The 16,101-nt window shown below is 38.1% G+C and overlaps 2 protein-coding genes across 3 annotated transcripts in view; one reads left to right on the plus strand and one right to left on the minus strand.

The window, feature by feature from the left end:
- Positions 1-6,553, plus strand: part of LOC138877535 (uncharacterized) — a 70,391-nt gene extending 63,838 nt beyond the window's left edge. The window contains exon 3 of the mRNA XM_070157149.1: positions 6,423-6,553. Within this exon, the coding sequence (XP_070013250.1) occupies positions 6,423-6,553 (131 nt within the window). The remainder of the gene's footprint in view (positions 1-6,422) is intronic.
- Positions 6,554-6,828: 275 nt separating this feature from the next.
- Positions 6,829-10,495, minus strand: LOC104245711 (probably inactive leucine-rich repeat receptor-like protein kinase At5g48380). 2 transcript variants are annotated; one of them, XM_009801363.2, is made up of 3 exons: positions 10,285-10,495; positions 8,232-9,207; positions 6,829-7,946 (listed from the first exon to the last, which is right to left on the minus strand). In XM_009801363.2, the coding sequence occupies exons 2-3, from the start codon at positions 9,090-9,092 to the stop codon at positions 6,930-6,932; spliced, it is 1,878 nt and encodes a 625-aa protein (XP_009799665.1). In that variant the 5' UTR covers positions 9,093-9,207; positions 10,285-10,495; the 3' UTR covers positions 6,829-6,929. The 2 variants fall into 2 exon arrangements, with proteins under 2 accessions (XP_009799665.1, XP_009799666.1); XM_009801364.2 differs by lacking the exon at positions 10,285-10,495 and adding an exon at positions 9,938-10,269.
- Positions 10,496-16,101: the final 5,606 nt, after the last annotated feature.

Below are 16,101 nucleotides of genomic sequence, written 5' to 3' on the forward strand. Positions count from 1 at the left end.
GGCGGATAACAACCGCACTGACATCGGTTTCTTAGCCTTACGTCGCCCTTCCAAGGAACCTTAGGAAGGCGCCGTGTATAGTTGGTATCATAGCATAGGCTCGACATCGGATGAGGGAACATATTGCCATTACCACCATTTTTTACCATGGTGAATCATGGGGACCACATTGCGGCCCTCGAAGGGACGGTTAACGTATTACGACCCATTGTGGATATAGTGCCTGAACTAAGAACCAGCTTAGTGTAAAGGTTGGAGGACCTCCAACAGGAGCACGCCGAGGATTTAGCTCATAGAGAATAAGAGGCAAACAGAGTGTCTTCCATGCAGCAAACCATAGACCAGCTGACAGGACAACTCAATGTTGTCAATGTTGCTCTACAAAGCCTACTTCGAGGAGGCAAAAACCAGATCAGGGGTGCTGTGAACCTCGCCCCTGTGCCATAAAAGCTGAAAATTTCGGAGCCAAAGCCATACGACGGAGCTCGGGATGCTAAAGAAGTGGAAAACTTCATCTTCGACATCGAACAATACTTCGATGTCGTGGGAAAGTTGGGAGAAGCCAAAAAGGTAGCAACTACTGCCATGTATCTTCAGGTTGAAGCTAAACTCTGGTGGTGAGTGAAATACGAAGCCATCAAGGTCGGGGAAAATACTCTCAAGACATGGGCAGAACTGAAGGCAGCCATACGCTTGCAGTTCTTCCCTAAAAACGTGGAGTACAATGCACGGAGAAAGCTAAGGGAGCTCCGCCAAAATAGGTCAGTACGGGATTACGTGCGGGAATTCACCGCACTCATGCTAAACATATGGGATATGGGTGACAAATACAAGCTCTTCACATTCCTGGAAGGTCTGAAACCTCATGCCCGTATGGAGATGCAAAGACAAAGGGTAGATACCCTCCCCAAGGCGATCCAAGCTGCCGAATTCCTAGGGAATTATCATATAGAAACTCAGAAGGATAGGCCTAAGCCGCCTGTCCGAGGGGGTTACAACGGGATCCAGCCTAGCAATGGTGGCCCTAGCAGAAATGGGGGAGATCGAAGTGCAACCAGATCCAAGACTCCTTCCTCAAGCAACAACAGCGTTGCATCCATCAACAACAATCAAAGGAGTAAACCCCCTTCAGAATGCCGCTATTGCAGCGGGCCACATTGGAACAATGAATGCCCACAGATACAGATCAATGCTCATCATACTATTGAGGATGAGTCAGATGATGACTCAGACGAAGCAGAACAAGTAGGTGCCTTCAATGCAATTGTTGGCTCTATCCCTGATACCTTAGTGGGAACTAGTGTTGGTATCCCTAAGAAGCACTCATGTCCAATCACCAAGAAAGGGCAAAAAAAGGCGGATGAGAGGCCTACTCCTACCCAAGAGAGGACCTTAATATTCGTCGAAATGAAAATCAATGGCAAACCCATTCGGGCAATGATCAACATAAGTGTTACCCACAACTACTTAGCCTCGACTCAGGTGAAGCGCCTCGGTATAGTGGTACAAAAGAGTAAGGGTCATGTCAAGGCTATAGACTCACCACCCCAACCGCTGGGTGGAATAGCCAAAGAAGTGCCCATGAAGCTTGGACCTTATGAAGGAAGATTCAACCTACGCGTCACAATCATAGATGACTTCCAACCCATAGTGGGGTTGGAATTCTTGAGGCAAACCAACACCATACCCGTACTATATGTCAACATGCTCCTGATGATGGGACAAAGCCCCGCATCATACCATGCATGCCCATAAAGATGGCCGCTAAAAACATTTTGGCCATGCAGTTGAAGAAGGGAGGCAAAAGACATGAACCTATAGTTCCAGCTACCCTTTGCAACAAGAATCAGAAGTCATATCATCGGCCTCAGATGACTGATGACGCTCTTTAGTGTGGGAAGACTCATCAAGCAGACCAAAAGGACAAGTCAGACCGCTCATCACAAACGGTACTTCTGGAGCCACTACATGCCCTAGAAAGACCTTAGGAAAGTGTTTCCCTTAACTTCATCACTGGATTGCCCAAAGTCGGAAACCTTGCATCTATCTTGGTTGTAATAGATCGGTTTTCCAATTATACAACCTTCATAGCAGCCCCACAAAATATATCAGCAGAAGATACAGCCCGACTCATCTTCTCACACATTGTCAAATATTGGGGCCTACCCAAAGACATCGTTAGTGGTTGCGGCTCACGCTTCACTAGCAACTTCTGGGCCCATCTCTTTAAGTGCTTCGGGTCATAATTGAGTCACAGCTCAAACTTCCATCCACCATCAGATGACCAGATGGGACGATTCTATGACATGCTAGAGGAAAATCTTCGTCACTTTGCAACCAGATCACAACAGCATTGGGTAAAGCTTTTGGATGCTGCTCAACTGTTTTTCAATTCTCAAAAGAGCCCCAATACAAACAAAAGTGCTTTTGAAATTGTTACCAGACAGCAACCGCTTCTCCCGCAAATGGTGAATGCATCAACCATGCCAAAATCTCCTCGAGCTGCCAACTTCTCGAGGGAATGGTTTGGAGATAGTGCGGAGCTATCTCATCAGAGCCCAAGAGCGGGCAAAAAGGTTCGCTGATCAGAATCTTTGCTTTGTCCAACACCAAGCAGGAGACAAAGTGATGCTAAACATCCCAAGGCGGTACGTGTTCGCAGAGAGGACCCATGACTCTCGCCTACTACAAAAATACATTAGGCCCTTGTCCATTGAAAGACGTATTGGGAAAGCCACATACCAGGTTGCCATCCTAGCCTGGTGGAAGATCCATCCAGTCCTCCATGCCAGCCGCCTGAAATCTCTTCGGAAAGACATGGAACATCATTCACAAAGCTAACTCACAAGACAGAGGAAAACCGAACTCACAACCAACAAGAGCCTAATCAATCATCATCTTGCAGGTAAGGCTCCGAGGATGTCACCAACTCAGGTGCGGGAAAATGTCGAGCGGCTTTGCAGCCATGCCCCATGACCCCTTGGACGCACCCCATGGCATCCTGGCAAGCCTCCCAACGCCCAGCGCCATGGTTGGCCCCGTGGTCTCGGCAGCGCCAAGTGACAAGCACGCATGTGCCTCTACCGCCCAACCGATAGCACACGCCAGTGCCCAGCGGCTGGCAGATGATAACAGTGTCGTGCGCATAGACAATGTCGGGTGCACAGTTCATGATGATGCTAATAGCGTCGTGCGTGCAGATCCTGATGCCTTGCCAGCGGCCAATCGCAGGCGGACTCCAAATAGTGTCGTGCGCCGACAGCACCGCGCGTACAGACCCTGATACGAAAGACAAAGTTGCTGCCAACGGATCTGTTTTCTGCCTTGTAGAAAACTAAGTCCTTTTCATTATAAATATAGAGTAGTTTTATTTCATGTACTTCCATTATGTTTCTTTAGCTTAGTTAAGTCTAGTCTTATAACTTTGGTTTATTTTTTTTAAGCATTATTAGGGGGGATCAAGTAATCAAACTTTCTAGCAAGCAAATATTCTCTGTACTGGTGTTTCTCCCCCTCGACACCGCATAGCCTTTTGTAATAGCTTTCATTAATGCAATCAAGCTTTCATTCTCATTTCTGTTTCCACAATTGCTCTTGACATTGGTTTTTCCGTGTGGCACTGACAATCTTGTCTAGCGTACAGAGGGGACCTCAGTTGGCAGACAGCAACCGCACTGACATCGGTTGCTTAGCCTTACGTCGCCCTTCCAAGAAACCTCAGGAAGGCGTCGCGTAACATTACTCATATCATCAATATTTTATTGAATTCTACAAAGTGTTGTCACTGACAATTTCTCTATACCCGCTTTTTGGGTCACTTTTTAACTTATACCCGCTTTGTAAAAAAAAGTACAAGTGTACCCACTTTTAGCGTAACTTCAAACATACGGGCCTGAAGTAGCAAAAATTTATATCTGAAGTTTGAACTTCAGAATGTTTTGCCTGAAGTGTAGCAAAACTTCAGATATTTTTGCATGAAGTTTGGCCTGACTTGCAAAGGCAATCACGCAAACTTCAGTTCATAATGCAAATGGCAAACTTCAGTTCAATAAAACTACAACATATTTTGGCTGAAGTTTTTATTTGTAATTGTTGAACTTCAGCATTCTAGTAGCTGAAGCTTTGTTCTGTATTTGCTAAACTTCAGCATGTTTTAGCTGAAGCTTTGTTCTGTATTTGCTGAACTCCAGCATGGTTTAGCTTAAGCTTTGTTCTGTTTGTGATGAACTTCAGCATTCTAGAGCTGAAGTTTATTTTGTATTTGCTGAACTTCAGCATTCTTAGAGCTGAAGTTCTAAACAACAATGAATTTAATAAATCATGATTGGCAACGATTGATGCTGTTCATTTCAAAGATTAAAGAATGAAAAATGTTTTAGACATGAAAACAAGTTACTACAGATAAATTAGAACCAAAAACCAATGTGCTTGTAAAGCTAAATATCTAAGAGGTTAAATTGTTGTGAATAAGACCAAACTGAACATAATGGGACAAGCTGATATATATGAATCATCAGGTTAGAACACATAACAATATCTCAAGCTCCAGCGTTCAGAAAACGAAGGAGGAAAAGGGGGAGGAGAAAGAGGCCTGAAGTTGTTTAAACAATGAGTACAAGTTAAAATTTTTTTAAAAAGTGAGTATAGGTTAAATGGGGGCGACCAAATAGGCGCCCCGTGCAATTTTTATGGTGATATATCCTATACAAATAAGAAGGAATTACAGCCCATGTCACTTGGCCTAATAGAGAAAATGGCCCACATTTGAAGCTCTTACCCTATTTAGCCCATGTTGTACATAACTTGAAAGAAGCTTTTCAGCCTTTAGCCCACTATTAAAGACATACTTTTAGGGTTTTTATTATTTTCTTCTTTCTTCATTCCCTTCTCTCTCTCACCGCCTCTCACTTCTTTCTTTCTAACCCACATAGATCCCTCATCTTCTCTTAACCTAGCCCCCGCTATTCCCCCTCCTCTACCCCCCACGTAGTTCTGCCATTAATGGCTCGAAGAAGGTCGGGCTCCTACTCCGTCGTCCATGGTGGCAAGCAGAAGAATGAAGAAGATTTTTGAAAGAAACATGAAAATACACACAAATCTGAAAATAAATAGCTCTCAAATTGATTTGCACCAACAAACAACCACTAATTTTGGAAGATTTTGAAGTTTGAAGTTCTGGTAATTTTGGAAGATTTTGAAGTTTGAAGTTCTGGAAAATCATAACTATGTAGCAGGTTGTATCGACACTGTATAATAGTGTATAATTGTGTATATGGATATACAGACACCTCTTATACACTATTATACATGTTTATACAGTAGTATATAATTGTGTATAAATGTGTATATTTGTGTATAATGTTGTATAAATATATATTTTCCAGTTTATAAGGATGTATATACATTGTTAGCGTGTAAAAGACCTCTACAGAAGTTTGACACTTCCTTCTCTTCTTCTTTTTCGTGTATATGCTATATGAAACAGTTTTGTACGCGTTGGAGGAATTCTACAATTCATTTATCAATTTTTTTATTTTTTTTGATCCTGTTGGATTGCTTCAGCAATTGCACATAAAAGTGTTTGAATTTCTTACCTTCAGATAATATGTATTATTCAGGATAGGATTTTTGAGTTGTGTTGCGGCTTATTTGCATTTTTTTATCAAATGCTTAATAATCAAAGGAAATCAAGAGAATGAAAACAACTAGTTGTATAAAGAGGGAGCAATAACAGTAGTTGATTGTGTGAAATAAGCTGTTTTTCGGGAATTAGCCGATTATTTTTGGGCTATAAATTTGCAAAGTGATATCTAGGCTATTATGTTGCAAGTCAGGTGTGTGAGTTGTATTTATGTGAAATTATCCCTACAAATAATGAGAAATTCTAATACTTTTTATTTAGATTCTTTATTTTGTAAATATCGGCTTGAATTGAATTTAATTGGAAAATCCTCATTTGTGAAGATCCATATAGTTGATCTCACCTTGTTTAGGGCTAAGGCATGGTTGTTTGTATTTGGTGATATTACACCCCATGAATCTAGAAACAAATTTTAAAAGGAAAAGTTTGCTATCCTATTATTTGTCTATTTGGATACAAATTTTAAAAGGCAGATAATACCTTTTTATTTCACCTTTTTAAAGAGGAAAAGAAGAAAATGAAAAGGGGAATAAAGAGGAAAAGCAAGTGATATTTGGTCCTAAATTTTACAGGTCCGGAAAAAATAACAGGCAAGGAACTTTTCCAAATAAACCTAATTAGATATCATTTTTTTTGTACGTTTATCTTAGTCCAGACTTTAGATACTGGTTACTGTTATTGCATGTCATTTATGTTTTGGTTACTATTATGGTTTCTACTGGAGTTACTAATGAATTATCTTGTCTTGTCTTTTCTAGTTTTTTATTTCCGTCTTTCTGAGCCGGGGGTCTATCGGAAACAACCTCTCTGCCCTATCGGGGTAGGGGTAAGGTCTGCGTATATATTACCCTCCCCAGACCTCACTTTGTGGGATTTTACTGGGTAGTTGTTGTATTTTGTTTTTTTGTATAAGTCGAAAAAACTTCAGTAATATCACACCAAGATGGTGTCGTCACTACACTATCGATTTTCTGTATAGATTGCGAGAGACTGCTACACACTTGTTCCTAGAATATGAAGATCAATACATCAGAGTTACATATTTACATAAAGTATCCTTCTAAAGGAAAATTCCAGAAAAAGCAGGAGAAAAAAATTTCCCTCCCCCAACCCCCCCAAAAAAAGCCATTCTTGGCCCTCCTCCCAAAACAAATGGAGTAAGTCTTACAGGCTTACAAAGATGGGACTTTCAGTAGAATGGTCTGTATATTGAATGTGGTACTTGTATAGGATAAAAGATACTAATACAATAGAACAGAAATCTTACAATTACATAGGACTGATTCTACTATAAAGCCTCTTTTACATCTTGAGCAACAATGAGTTCCTCCAGCTGAAAACCATAATCAGTCTCCGAAAGCATCAAAATATCATTTTCTGTAGTGAAATTATATCGTTCTCCTATGGCTCTCAGCAGCTGGTACACTTCAAACATTGAGGGTCTCTCCTTATGTTCAGACAATACACATCGACAAGCAACTTTAAGAACCTGGAAGACCTCATCATCATAACCTTTTCCACACAATGAACGGTCAATTGCATCTTGAAGCATAGATTCACCCGAGAGATGTGTGATCCACTCCACCAAATTTCCCTTAAAACTCTCAGGAGCTTTGGTCACGTAAGTAGGCCTCTCACCCGTTACCAACTCAAGAAGTACAACACCAAAGCTATAGACATCACCTTTTGGTGTAGCCACAAGAGTTCGCAAGTACTCTGGAGCGACATAACCCATGACCCCAAATTCTCCATTGACAAAAGTACTCAAATGAGTGTCAATTGGATTCATGAGCCGAGCAAGTCCAAAATCCGATATTCTTGGCTCAAATTCCACATCCAATAAGATGCATTTAGAACTAATGTTTCTGTGGATAATACGAGGATTGCAATTGTGGTGGAGCCATGCAAATCCTTTGGCTGCTCCAATGCCGACTTTCATTCTCAAAGGCCACTCTAGAACTCTGTCCCCTTCACTAACCAAATGTAACTTATCATGCAGGTTACCATTTGGCATGTCCTTGTAAACCAACAGCCTTTCTTTCTTAGCCACGCAAAACCCCAGAAGAGGAACCAAGTTACGGTGCTTTACATTTCCCAAAGTAGCCATCTCAGACAGAAATTCTTTCTCCGAATGTTGAGTATTCTGCAACCTCTTAACCATAAGAGAAGTGCCATCATCAAGTACTGCTCTGTAGACAGCTCCTGTTCTTCCTGACCCAATAATATTATTTTTGCTGAAGTTGTCACTGGCCTTCATGAGATCACTTAGTCTCATTTTTGAAACAGACTTCTCAAACATTGAAAGCTGAACCCCAAAAGAAAAAGGATACCAAATGCTAAACCATCAGAACTGAGGTAATAACTAGAGTGATTGAAAAATAACACTGGAGCAAGTGAAAAAATCATTCTTTTTAAGATGGTAACATATTTTGTATATAGTACATAGGTTGTACTGAAACCATATTTACAAGTGAGCAAATGAGAAGAAAAAACTGTTCTGCAGTTCTAGCAAGTGAAATAATCATTTGCTTGATAAGGAATAAAAACGAAGAGAGATCTTATAATAATTTGCCACATAGAAACTCCTTACCTTGATTACTTTGGCGCCCTTAATACTCTTTGCCCATTTATTCCCCTCAGGATCGTCGTCCTTTTTCTTCTTCCTGGACACCATTCTTAGATAAAAGAACATACCAATGGCCATGGCGACAGCACCTACAGTCACCACACCAATCGTTACACCAGCAATGAGTCCAATAGGAGTTTTCTTTGCAGGACCCCGGCAGACAGGCAAAGGATTTCCGCACAGTCCTGGATTATTGGCATAACTCTCAACAGGAAAAGTTGCATTTATAAAGTTTGGAACTGGCCCAGTCAATTGATTGTTTGCTACACTAAACGTCTTCAGTCGACCAAGCAGGCCAATCTCGGGAGGAATTTGACCTCTTAACCGGTTGTTATCGAGATTAAGGTCATTCAGATAAGAGCAATTTGCAAGATTCACAGGGATTTCTCCCGATAGTAGGTTGGAGGATAGATCAAGTTTCACCACGAAACCTATAACTTTGGAGATATTAGACGGAATACTTCCATTGAGCTTGTTGTTTGAAAGATCCAATGATGTCAAAGATGAGCAATTCTGAATACCGCGTGGGAACTCGCCCTTGAGGCCCATGTCCGGAAGACGGATACTCAGAACCCTGTTCTCATCGGGATGCCAGCACTCAATCCCAGTAAATTTGCAGATAAAACCTTCAGTCTGATTATTGAAATTCCATGAAGCTAAGCTATTGGATGTGTCTTCTAACGCACTTTTAATAGATTTCAGACAATCAATGTCACTTTGAAGAGCACAGCAGACGGTGCAACTCAAGAGCAGATAGATCAAAGTAGCAGCAGGAATTGTAAGGGCTCCACAATTTGACACCATCTTTTTGAACGGCCCATTCATAGTTGCATCAACATAATGGCCTATTTTAAGGTCTCTATAGTCTAGTATGCAAATCCTCAAGCATTTGATGTCTGCTGAGGAATAAATCTAATTCTCCTGAGTAAAATCCAACAATCTGCAAAATATTGAAGGAAAACATCAAGAACTGAAGGGAGCAAGTCATTTACAAGCAGACAGTTGTTTCTCATACATATAAAAGAAACTAAAGGCACTGACAAACTGTGGAAGTGACCATGGGAACCAACTTATATAGCCAGAGAAGAAGATATATAGAGCAAGTAAGAACATGCCAACCAAGAAAATCAGTCATTAAAGTACAAAATATCTTCACGATTAACCAGCTACAAGTATACGATTAATAATCCTGAAGAAACGAATGACTCATTATTGGAATGAGTACGGGATTTCTTCTTCAACTCAGCACAACAACAATCCTCCTCTTCCAACAAAAGGGAAAACAAAAAAGAAAGAGGAAGAAGACAGTCAACAAGTGAAAACAGTAACAGCAAGCCAGCAATCAATCTAAGTGGATAAACTAAAAAAGTGAAAGAATACCAAAACTATTCCTCAATCCCAAACCAGTCGGCGAATTTCCATATCTATCTATTCTATTCGAGCCCATCTCAGAGAACACAACAACAACAACACGTCTCAATCTCAAACACCATGCCTCAATCTCAAACAAATTGGGGTCGGCTATATGAATCGCCATTGACTACCTTACTCCTTTTAAACTCATGTCATGCAAATATTATGCAAATACAAATAAAAAGTATAAGAAGTTTTGAATATTTCAGAGAATACAACCCCCACCAAAATTAACCATGTGAAAAAAAATAATTTACCTGATCTTCTCCACTAGCACAAGCACAAAAGCTCACAGCTTCAAGGAGGAAAAAAAAACCACTTGATATAACACGAAATCCAACACTTAAGGCTCAAAGAACCCAGAAATGTTTTTTAAAAAGGAGGAATTAACAGATAAAATTCAATTTCTAGAAAAACTCAGAGCTTCTTATCTGATCATGACTTGAAGATGCAAAGACCAAGATTCCTCAGTCCTTGTTCAAAGTATTTAAAGGAGCCCAATAACATAAATTAAAGAGAAGCAGTTACTTACAACTGACCAATATGAAATAAATTAAAGTATTAGCTTAAAATATTAAAAGAAGACCACATATAGAGTGCTTACTGGCGTGGGAAATGGGGTAGTATGAAATGACGGATCCAGAGGGTTAATCAAAAGGAAGTTTCAACCAAGTAGAATTTTAGTTTGATGGGTCAAAGAAAGAAGAAAAGAGGATGTCATTGCCCAGTGCCCTCCACAGAGGGAGAGCGAAGACTGAAGACTTTTGCAGAAAATGAAACAATCCAATTGGCTTGACTTGCTGTTTTCCTTTGCTTTCCCAAAAGCGGGGATGAACGAAGTCGTGACTCTTTTTTGTCATTATATTTTCCGTACAGCTTCCAAAAATTAACAGTTTAATTGTAAAGTTGAAAAAATAAAATATTAATAAAACTAACAATTAAATTGTAAAGTTGAAAATAAAGAAAAATATAAATGATTATTAATTTTTCAAGGTATAATTTTTTAACAACCAAGAAGTGTGTTGGGATGTTATCAATCTCATTATTTTTTTTTCAGAGATTTCAGTTCGAGCCATGAGAATGGAGAAACTTCTTATGTGAAGTATTTTCCCTAAAATAAGCTTGCATGTAAATCTAAATTAATCGTATCATTAAGTTTTGAATATCAAATGATATTAAAAGAAAAAAAACATTTTCTATTTTTGACCATTTTCACACTTGCCCCAATTAATGATAACTATCATAAGTTCAATAGCTCATTTATCAGATTGCTGGTCCATCCTTAATCTTTTCCCCTTCTTCCTTTTCTACCTTTTCGTGTCAATGTACATGCTATTCTTCATCATTCTAGCGTCAAAAAATAACTAATTTGCATTTTAACATATTTCATTTAGATTGTTAAAGTAAACATGAATTTTAAGCTCCCCTTAACTGTTAAGGAAGATAGTTTAAAAATTAAGAATATTTGTGATAAAGAGTCTTGGGACCTAAGGAAAATCTCCTTTGAACTCCCGGAAAACATTATTACCAACATCAATGCTTTAAACCTCAATGGGCACATTACACCTCCCAATAATCTCATATGGAGTATAAATCCTAGTGGTGTGTTCTCCACAAATTCATGCTACGAGCTAATTGATGAGCAAGCATCTCCAAGCCTCAATTTCAATTGGATCTGGGACCTCAAATATCCTAACAAGATTAAAATCTTTATATGGAAATGCTATCACAAACGTCTTCCTACTAGAGCTTACCTAAGCAAAATTGGTGTTAATATAGACTCTAACTGCCCAATATGTAAAGCCACCAATAAGTCTATAATCCATATCTTCTGGAATGTACCGTCGCTCAACCATTTTGGCAATCAATGGGAGTGACCATTAACCTCCAAATGCATACAACTCACTCGATTGACCTTCTTAGGAATGTAAATCCTACTACGATTAATAAATTCATAATATGGGATGATATATTCTCGCTCACCCTATGGGCTATTTGGAACAACAGAAATCACAACAACCAAAACAATACCAGCAATCATATCAATACGAAAAAAGTTGTTGGCCTAGCTGTTGAATACAATCTACTAACGTCCAGGGCTACTATTAACAACATAAAATTAAACATTAATGTTAAGTGGCAGGCTCCTCCAAAGGGTTGGTATAAGATCAACATTGATGGTGCCTTTAGGAGCAACAGTCTTCAAGGTGGAATCAGCGGAGCCATACGTAACAACAAAGGTCAATGGAAAATGGGCTATTTAAAAAAAAATAAAAAATACATGCAACAGCACCAATCCAAGCGGAACTACAAGCATTACGGCATGCACTTCAACTAATTATTAGGGGGGAAATCTTCCCAGTTGAAGTAGAAACAGATGCCACGGAGGTCATACGTTTTCTTTACAATGATTATCCAACTTACAATGATTTAATTTATGAATGCAGATGGTTAATGGAGAAGGCAACGCTACAAGGGAGATCACAATGAAGCATAGCTTCCGCGAGGAAAACATGGTAGCACATCTTTTGGCAAAAGCAGCTCTTATGAAAACTAGCTATAATAAGTTATGTTTCTTTATTTTACCACCTGAGTTTGTAATAGATGTCTATCACAAAAATCAGGATAGTTTTGTCTATGTTAGAAAATGTTCACCTGAAATGTGTTGTAATATGGCTGCTTTAGGTAATGACAATGCCTTAGAACTTAGAAGGCATAACTTTATCCCATCGAGACATGTGTAATAACGACAGTGCAATATGTCACGTACCCTAGTTATTATTAATATAAGTACCTTTTATGTTAAAAAAAAAAAACATGAACTCTAAGCTGACAGTCTGCTCCAGGGTTCATTAGGTAATCATATACTTTTTTAACTTCAAATTTAACTTGCTGTTCTGATTCTAAAACCCAAGCTAATCAAGTTTGTAAGATTGTTTTATATTAAAGTTCCTTTTATTCTCTATATTTTCGGTTGTTATGTCTTAAATTGTAATACTCCTCAAATCTATAAAAGTTTTAAAGATACGCTAAATATAGATTTTTTTTAATCTTAAATTATACTTCTATTACAGATTTAAACCTTTGTGATTGACTTTTGAATTACTTCTCTATTTATAAATAATTGAATATATAATTAGGAGAATATTAATAATTTTAATATTATTAATTATTAAAAATAAGTATACTTAAATACTAATTAAGTAAAAAAAGAGAAAACAAATAAAGAGAGCACGTGATTAACCTAAAGCCCAAAGTGGGCTGTTATAAGAAAAAGCCCAAAGCCTTGGACGAAATACCAAGAAGCATATTTTACTTTTAAAAGGCAAAAAGTCTTAAAAAGCCTTATAAAAAAAATAAAAAGTAATCAGAACTCTACTTAAGAGAACCACGAAACAGAGGCAGCCTTGCTGCTTACTCATGCAGGCAACGAAAATTCTAGGTTTCTTTACAAATTACTAATTTTGAACTCAGGTATATAAAATTTCCTATTCTCAATTATCCTACAGTATAGGAATTGGATAGTTAATTCCCTTCTTTCTCTGTATCAACATTAAGTTCAATGTTTAGGTGTGACACTTTAAAATTAATTAAAATGCACTGGCTGTTGTAGAATCGATTGGTTGACGGGTATAAATTGGACCGGAGCCTGTGTATTAGCTCGATGAGCTTTGAGATGAGTTGATATAACCATTTACTAAAGTGGTTTAACTCACAAAAGCACGCATACAAGATGTTTGATGAATTGCCTAAAAGAGTTAATATGTACTTAATTGGAGCGAGTGAGTACTTATTATCTTAGAATCGTTCTAGCTAAAATTTAGATGATTTATTATGATATACGTGCATAAATTTTCAGATTTTTGTGTTATTCTTATATGCCATTTTCATGTTGAAAATTCGCGAAGAAGAAAGAATCTTTAGAAATACTTTTGATTGTGTATTTCATTCTTATGCTATGCTTTATATTTAAGGATACCAATATGAGTATATATAGGATGTTCTAGAAAATATTTAGACTTGAAAAGTCACAAGAAGAAGTTTTAGAAAGAAAAGATTTTTGGGAGTATCCTCTATTCTAAGAAGGGTTCATCATTTAGGCCGAGAGTCCTGACCAAGGCGTTGACTTCCTGAAACTACTTGTACCAAAGTAGGGAGCACACAAGTCGAGGGTCTCATTGCTGAGAATTTACTTAGCCATGCTAAGGTATAATACATGAGCGCTGAGAACCATGAAGCGAGTGACACCTCGTGGATTGGGCCTATTTGATCAGGTTGGGATCAAACCCGTGTCAATCACACTATGACTAAGAAAGAAAGAAATCAGGATAGTTGGAGCTCCCGAAGTATCAAGTGAAGTATTTTTTTAATAAGAAAGAAAAAGAAAATAATTTCTTTTAAACTATTCACAAACTGCTATTATGTAATTACTTTAGAATTGTTCTTAGAAGCTTTATATTTTTCATGGATCTAGAATATTTTCTCGTAATGTATATTTTATTAGAGCTTCATCCCCTGTCGTTGAGACTCACTGATTATAATGGATGGTAATGACGTTCTCTTTTGGGAACCTACGTTAGTCTGTGGTACAACGTAGGAACCGGTTTTGCAGGCGAGCAGGCTACAGGTTAGGACTTTCTTCTCTTCCAGTGCTATTGGTGAGCTCCGCTTTTGCTCGTGCAGTATTCCTTTAGGTCATATTTATATAGTTATTTCTTTTTTTACTTGGAGAACTAGCTAGGCAATCTCATGTCCTGAGCTGTGCATCAGTTTATCAGTAGAGGCTTCTTAGACACAATCGGTGGGATAAGATTTAGATGTTTTTGATAATAACTTAGCAGTATTTCAATGGTTACTATGAATAAAATGTTGGAGTTAGTTTATTTTAGATATTTAATTTAATTAAAGTATTTGGTTAAAGTATTGCCTTGTTGCATATAAAGTTTGAAGTTATAATAGATTTGATAAGCGCAGATGGTTCGTTCGATCAAGTTTAGTGATCGGGTGCCGGTCACGACTTGTTTAGAAAATGGATCATGACATAAATGATAGGTATGGAGGACGCATAGTAGGTATGGAGGTTACTTGTTATGATATGTGGTACAGAAGATAGAAATTTATATTTTTCTAAATTGGTACGAAACATATGCATATCTTCTCTATATCCAATTGTTGATGAGTTATTTGATATCAAATGTGTATCGTCTTCATATGATGATCTATTAGTTGGTTTATGATGTTTATCTATATCTTCTCCATGTGCACCGATGGCCTTGATTGTACTTCATGCTTAGATTTCGATACTAATATTGTGTATATGTATATGCTTTTGAACTGCACAAGTTAAGCTAAGTGAGTATATTTTGACTTGAAGCCTCGTCACTATTTCACCGAGGTTAGTCTCGATACTTACTTAGTACATGAGATCGATTGTATTCATACTACACTTCTGCACCTCGCGTGCAAATTTTGGAGCTAAGCTGATGTGGATTACGAAGGCTAGCATTAAGGATGTATCAGCATTCCAGATGTAAACTACCACTTGTTCCTGGTAATGTAGGACTTATATTTCTGTTTATGTAAACTTCAAACATATGTTGTATTTATTCTTTATACCAGAGTTGTATTCTTAATCATAGTCGCTCATAACTTGTACTACTAATCATTGAGATATTGTATGGAACTGAGTCGTCTTATTTATTAATTATTGATGATATTTCATTCGAGCTGTGTTAATTATTATTTGGCTGACCTAGTTGGTTGGGTTAGGTGAACTCACGACTTGGTGGGAGTTTGGATCGTGACAAATTAGTATCAGAGCTCTAGATTCTACGAGTCATGAGCAAATGCTTAGTAAAGTCTTGCATATTGTTATAATGATGTCCATACTTATCTTGAGAAGTTACCAGGCATCAACAAACTTCACCTTCTTTTTTTCCTTATCGTGCGGCCTTGATTCAGCTTGAAGTATGTATCTTCAATTTTTTTTCATTCACTCGTATATGATTTTGAGCACTCAGTATCAGTTGTGCATCGATGACTTGTGATGTCGTGGATGATGTGAGATATGTGTTTTTATGTTGTGAAGCTAAACATGTCTAGAGGATTTGAGGATGGGTTTAGACCGTAGCTTGGGTTCGGCAGATTCAGTTGTGTGAATATGTGCCTTTGGACTCTTATATTCGGTAGTGTCCGTAGGAGTGAGATCGGTGTCTCATTGAGTGGCAAGATAGATATATGATGAGTATTATGTGACTGAGAACCAGATGGTTTGGATATGATGAGAAGGATTTGCTTGGGATGCGAAATGATATGGTTGCTTAATGATTGTATTGATATATCGTATAGTCTTAAGATGTATATATGTTGGTAGATCCTTTAGTTGTTTTTCTATGAAATGAAGTGGTATCTTAACGACGAG

Source organism: Nicotiana sylvestris, chromosome 9, assembly GCF_000393655.2.
Source record: "Nicotiana sylvestris chromosome 9, ASM39365v2, whole genome shotgun sequence".
NCBI lineage: Eukaryota > Viridiplantae > Streptophyta > Magnoliopsida > Solanales > Solanaceae > Nicotiana > Nicotiana sylvestris.

What these genes read in the sequence shown, in the direction of transcription:
- LOC104245711 (XM_009801363.2), bottom strand. Translation starts at nt 9,092, where the DNA reads ATGAATGGGCCGTTCAAAAAGATGGTGTCAAATTGTGGAGCCCTTACA. An exon ending in AGGGCGCCAAAGTAATCAAG is followed by an intron (nt 7,947 to 8,231) that starts GTAAGGAGTTTC and finishes TTTGGGGTTCAG; the next exon opens with CTTTCAATGTTTGAGAAGTC.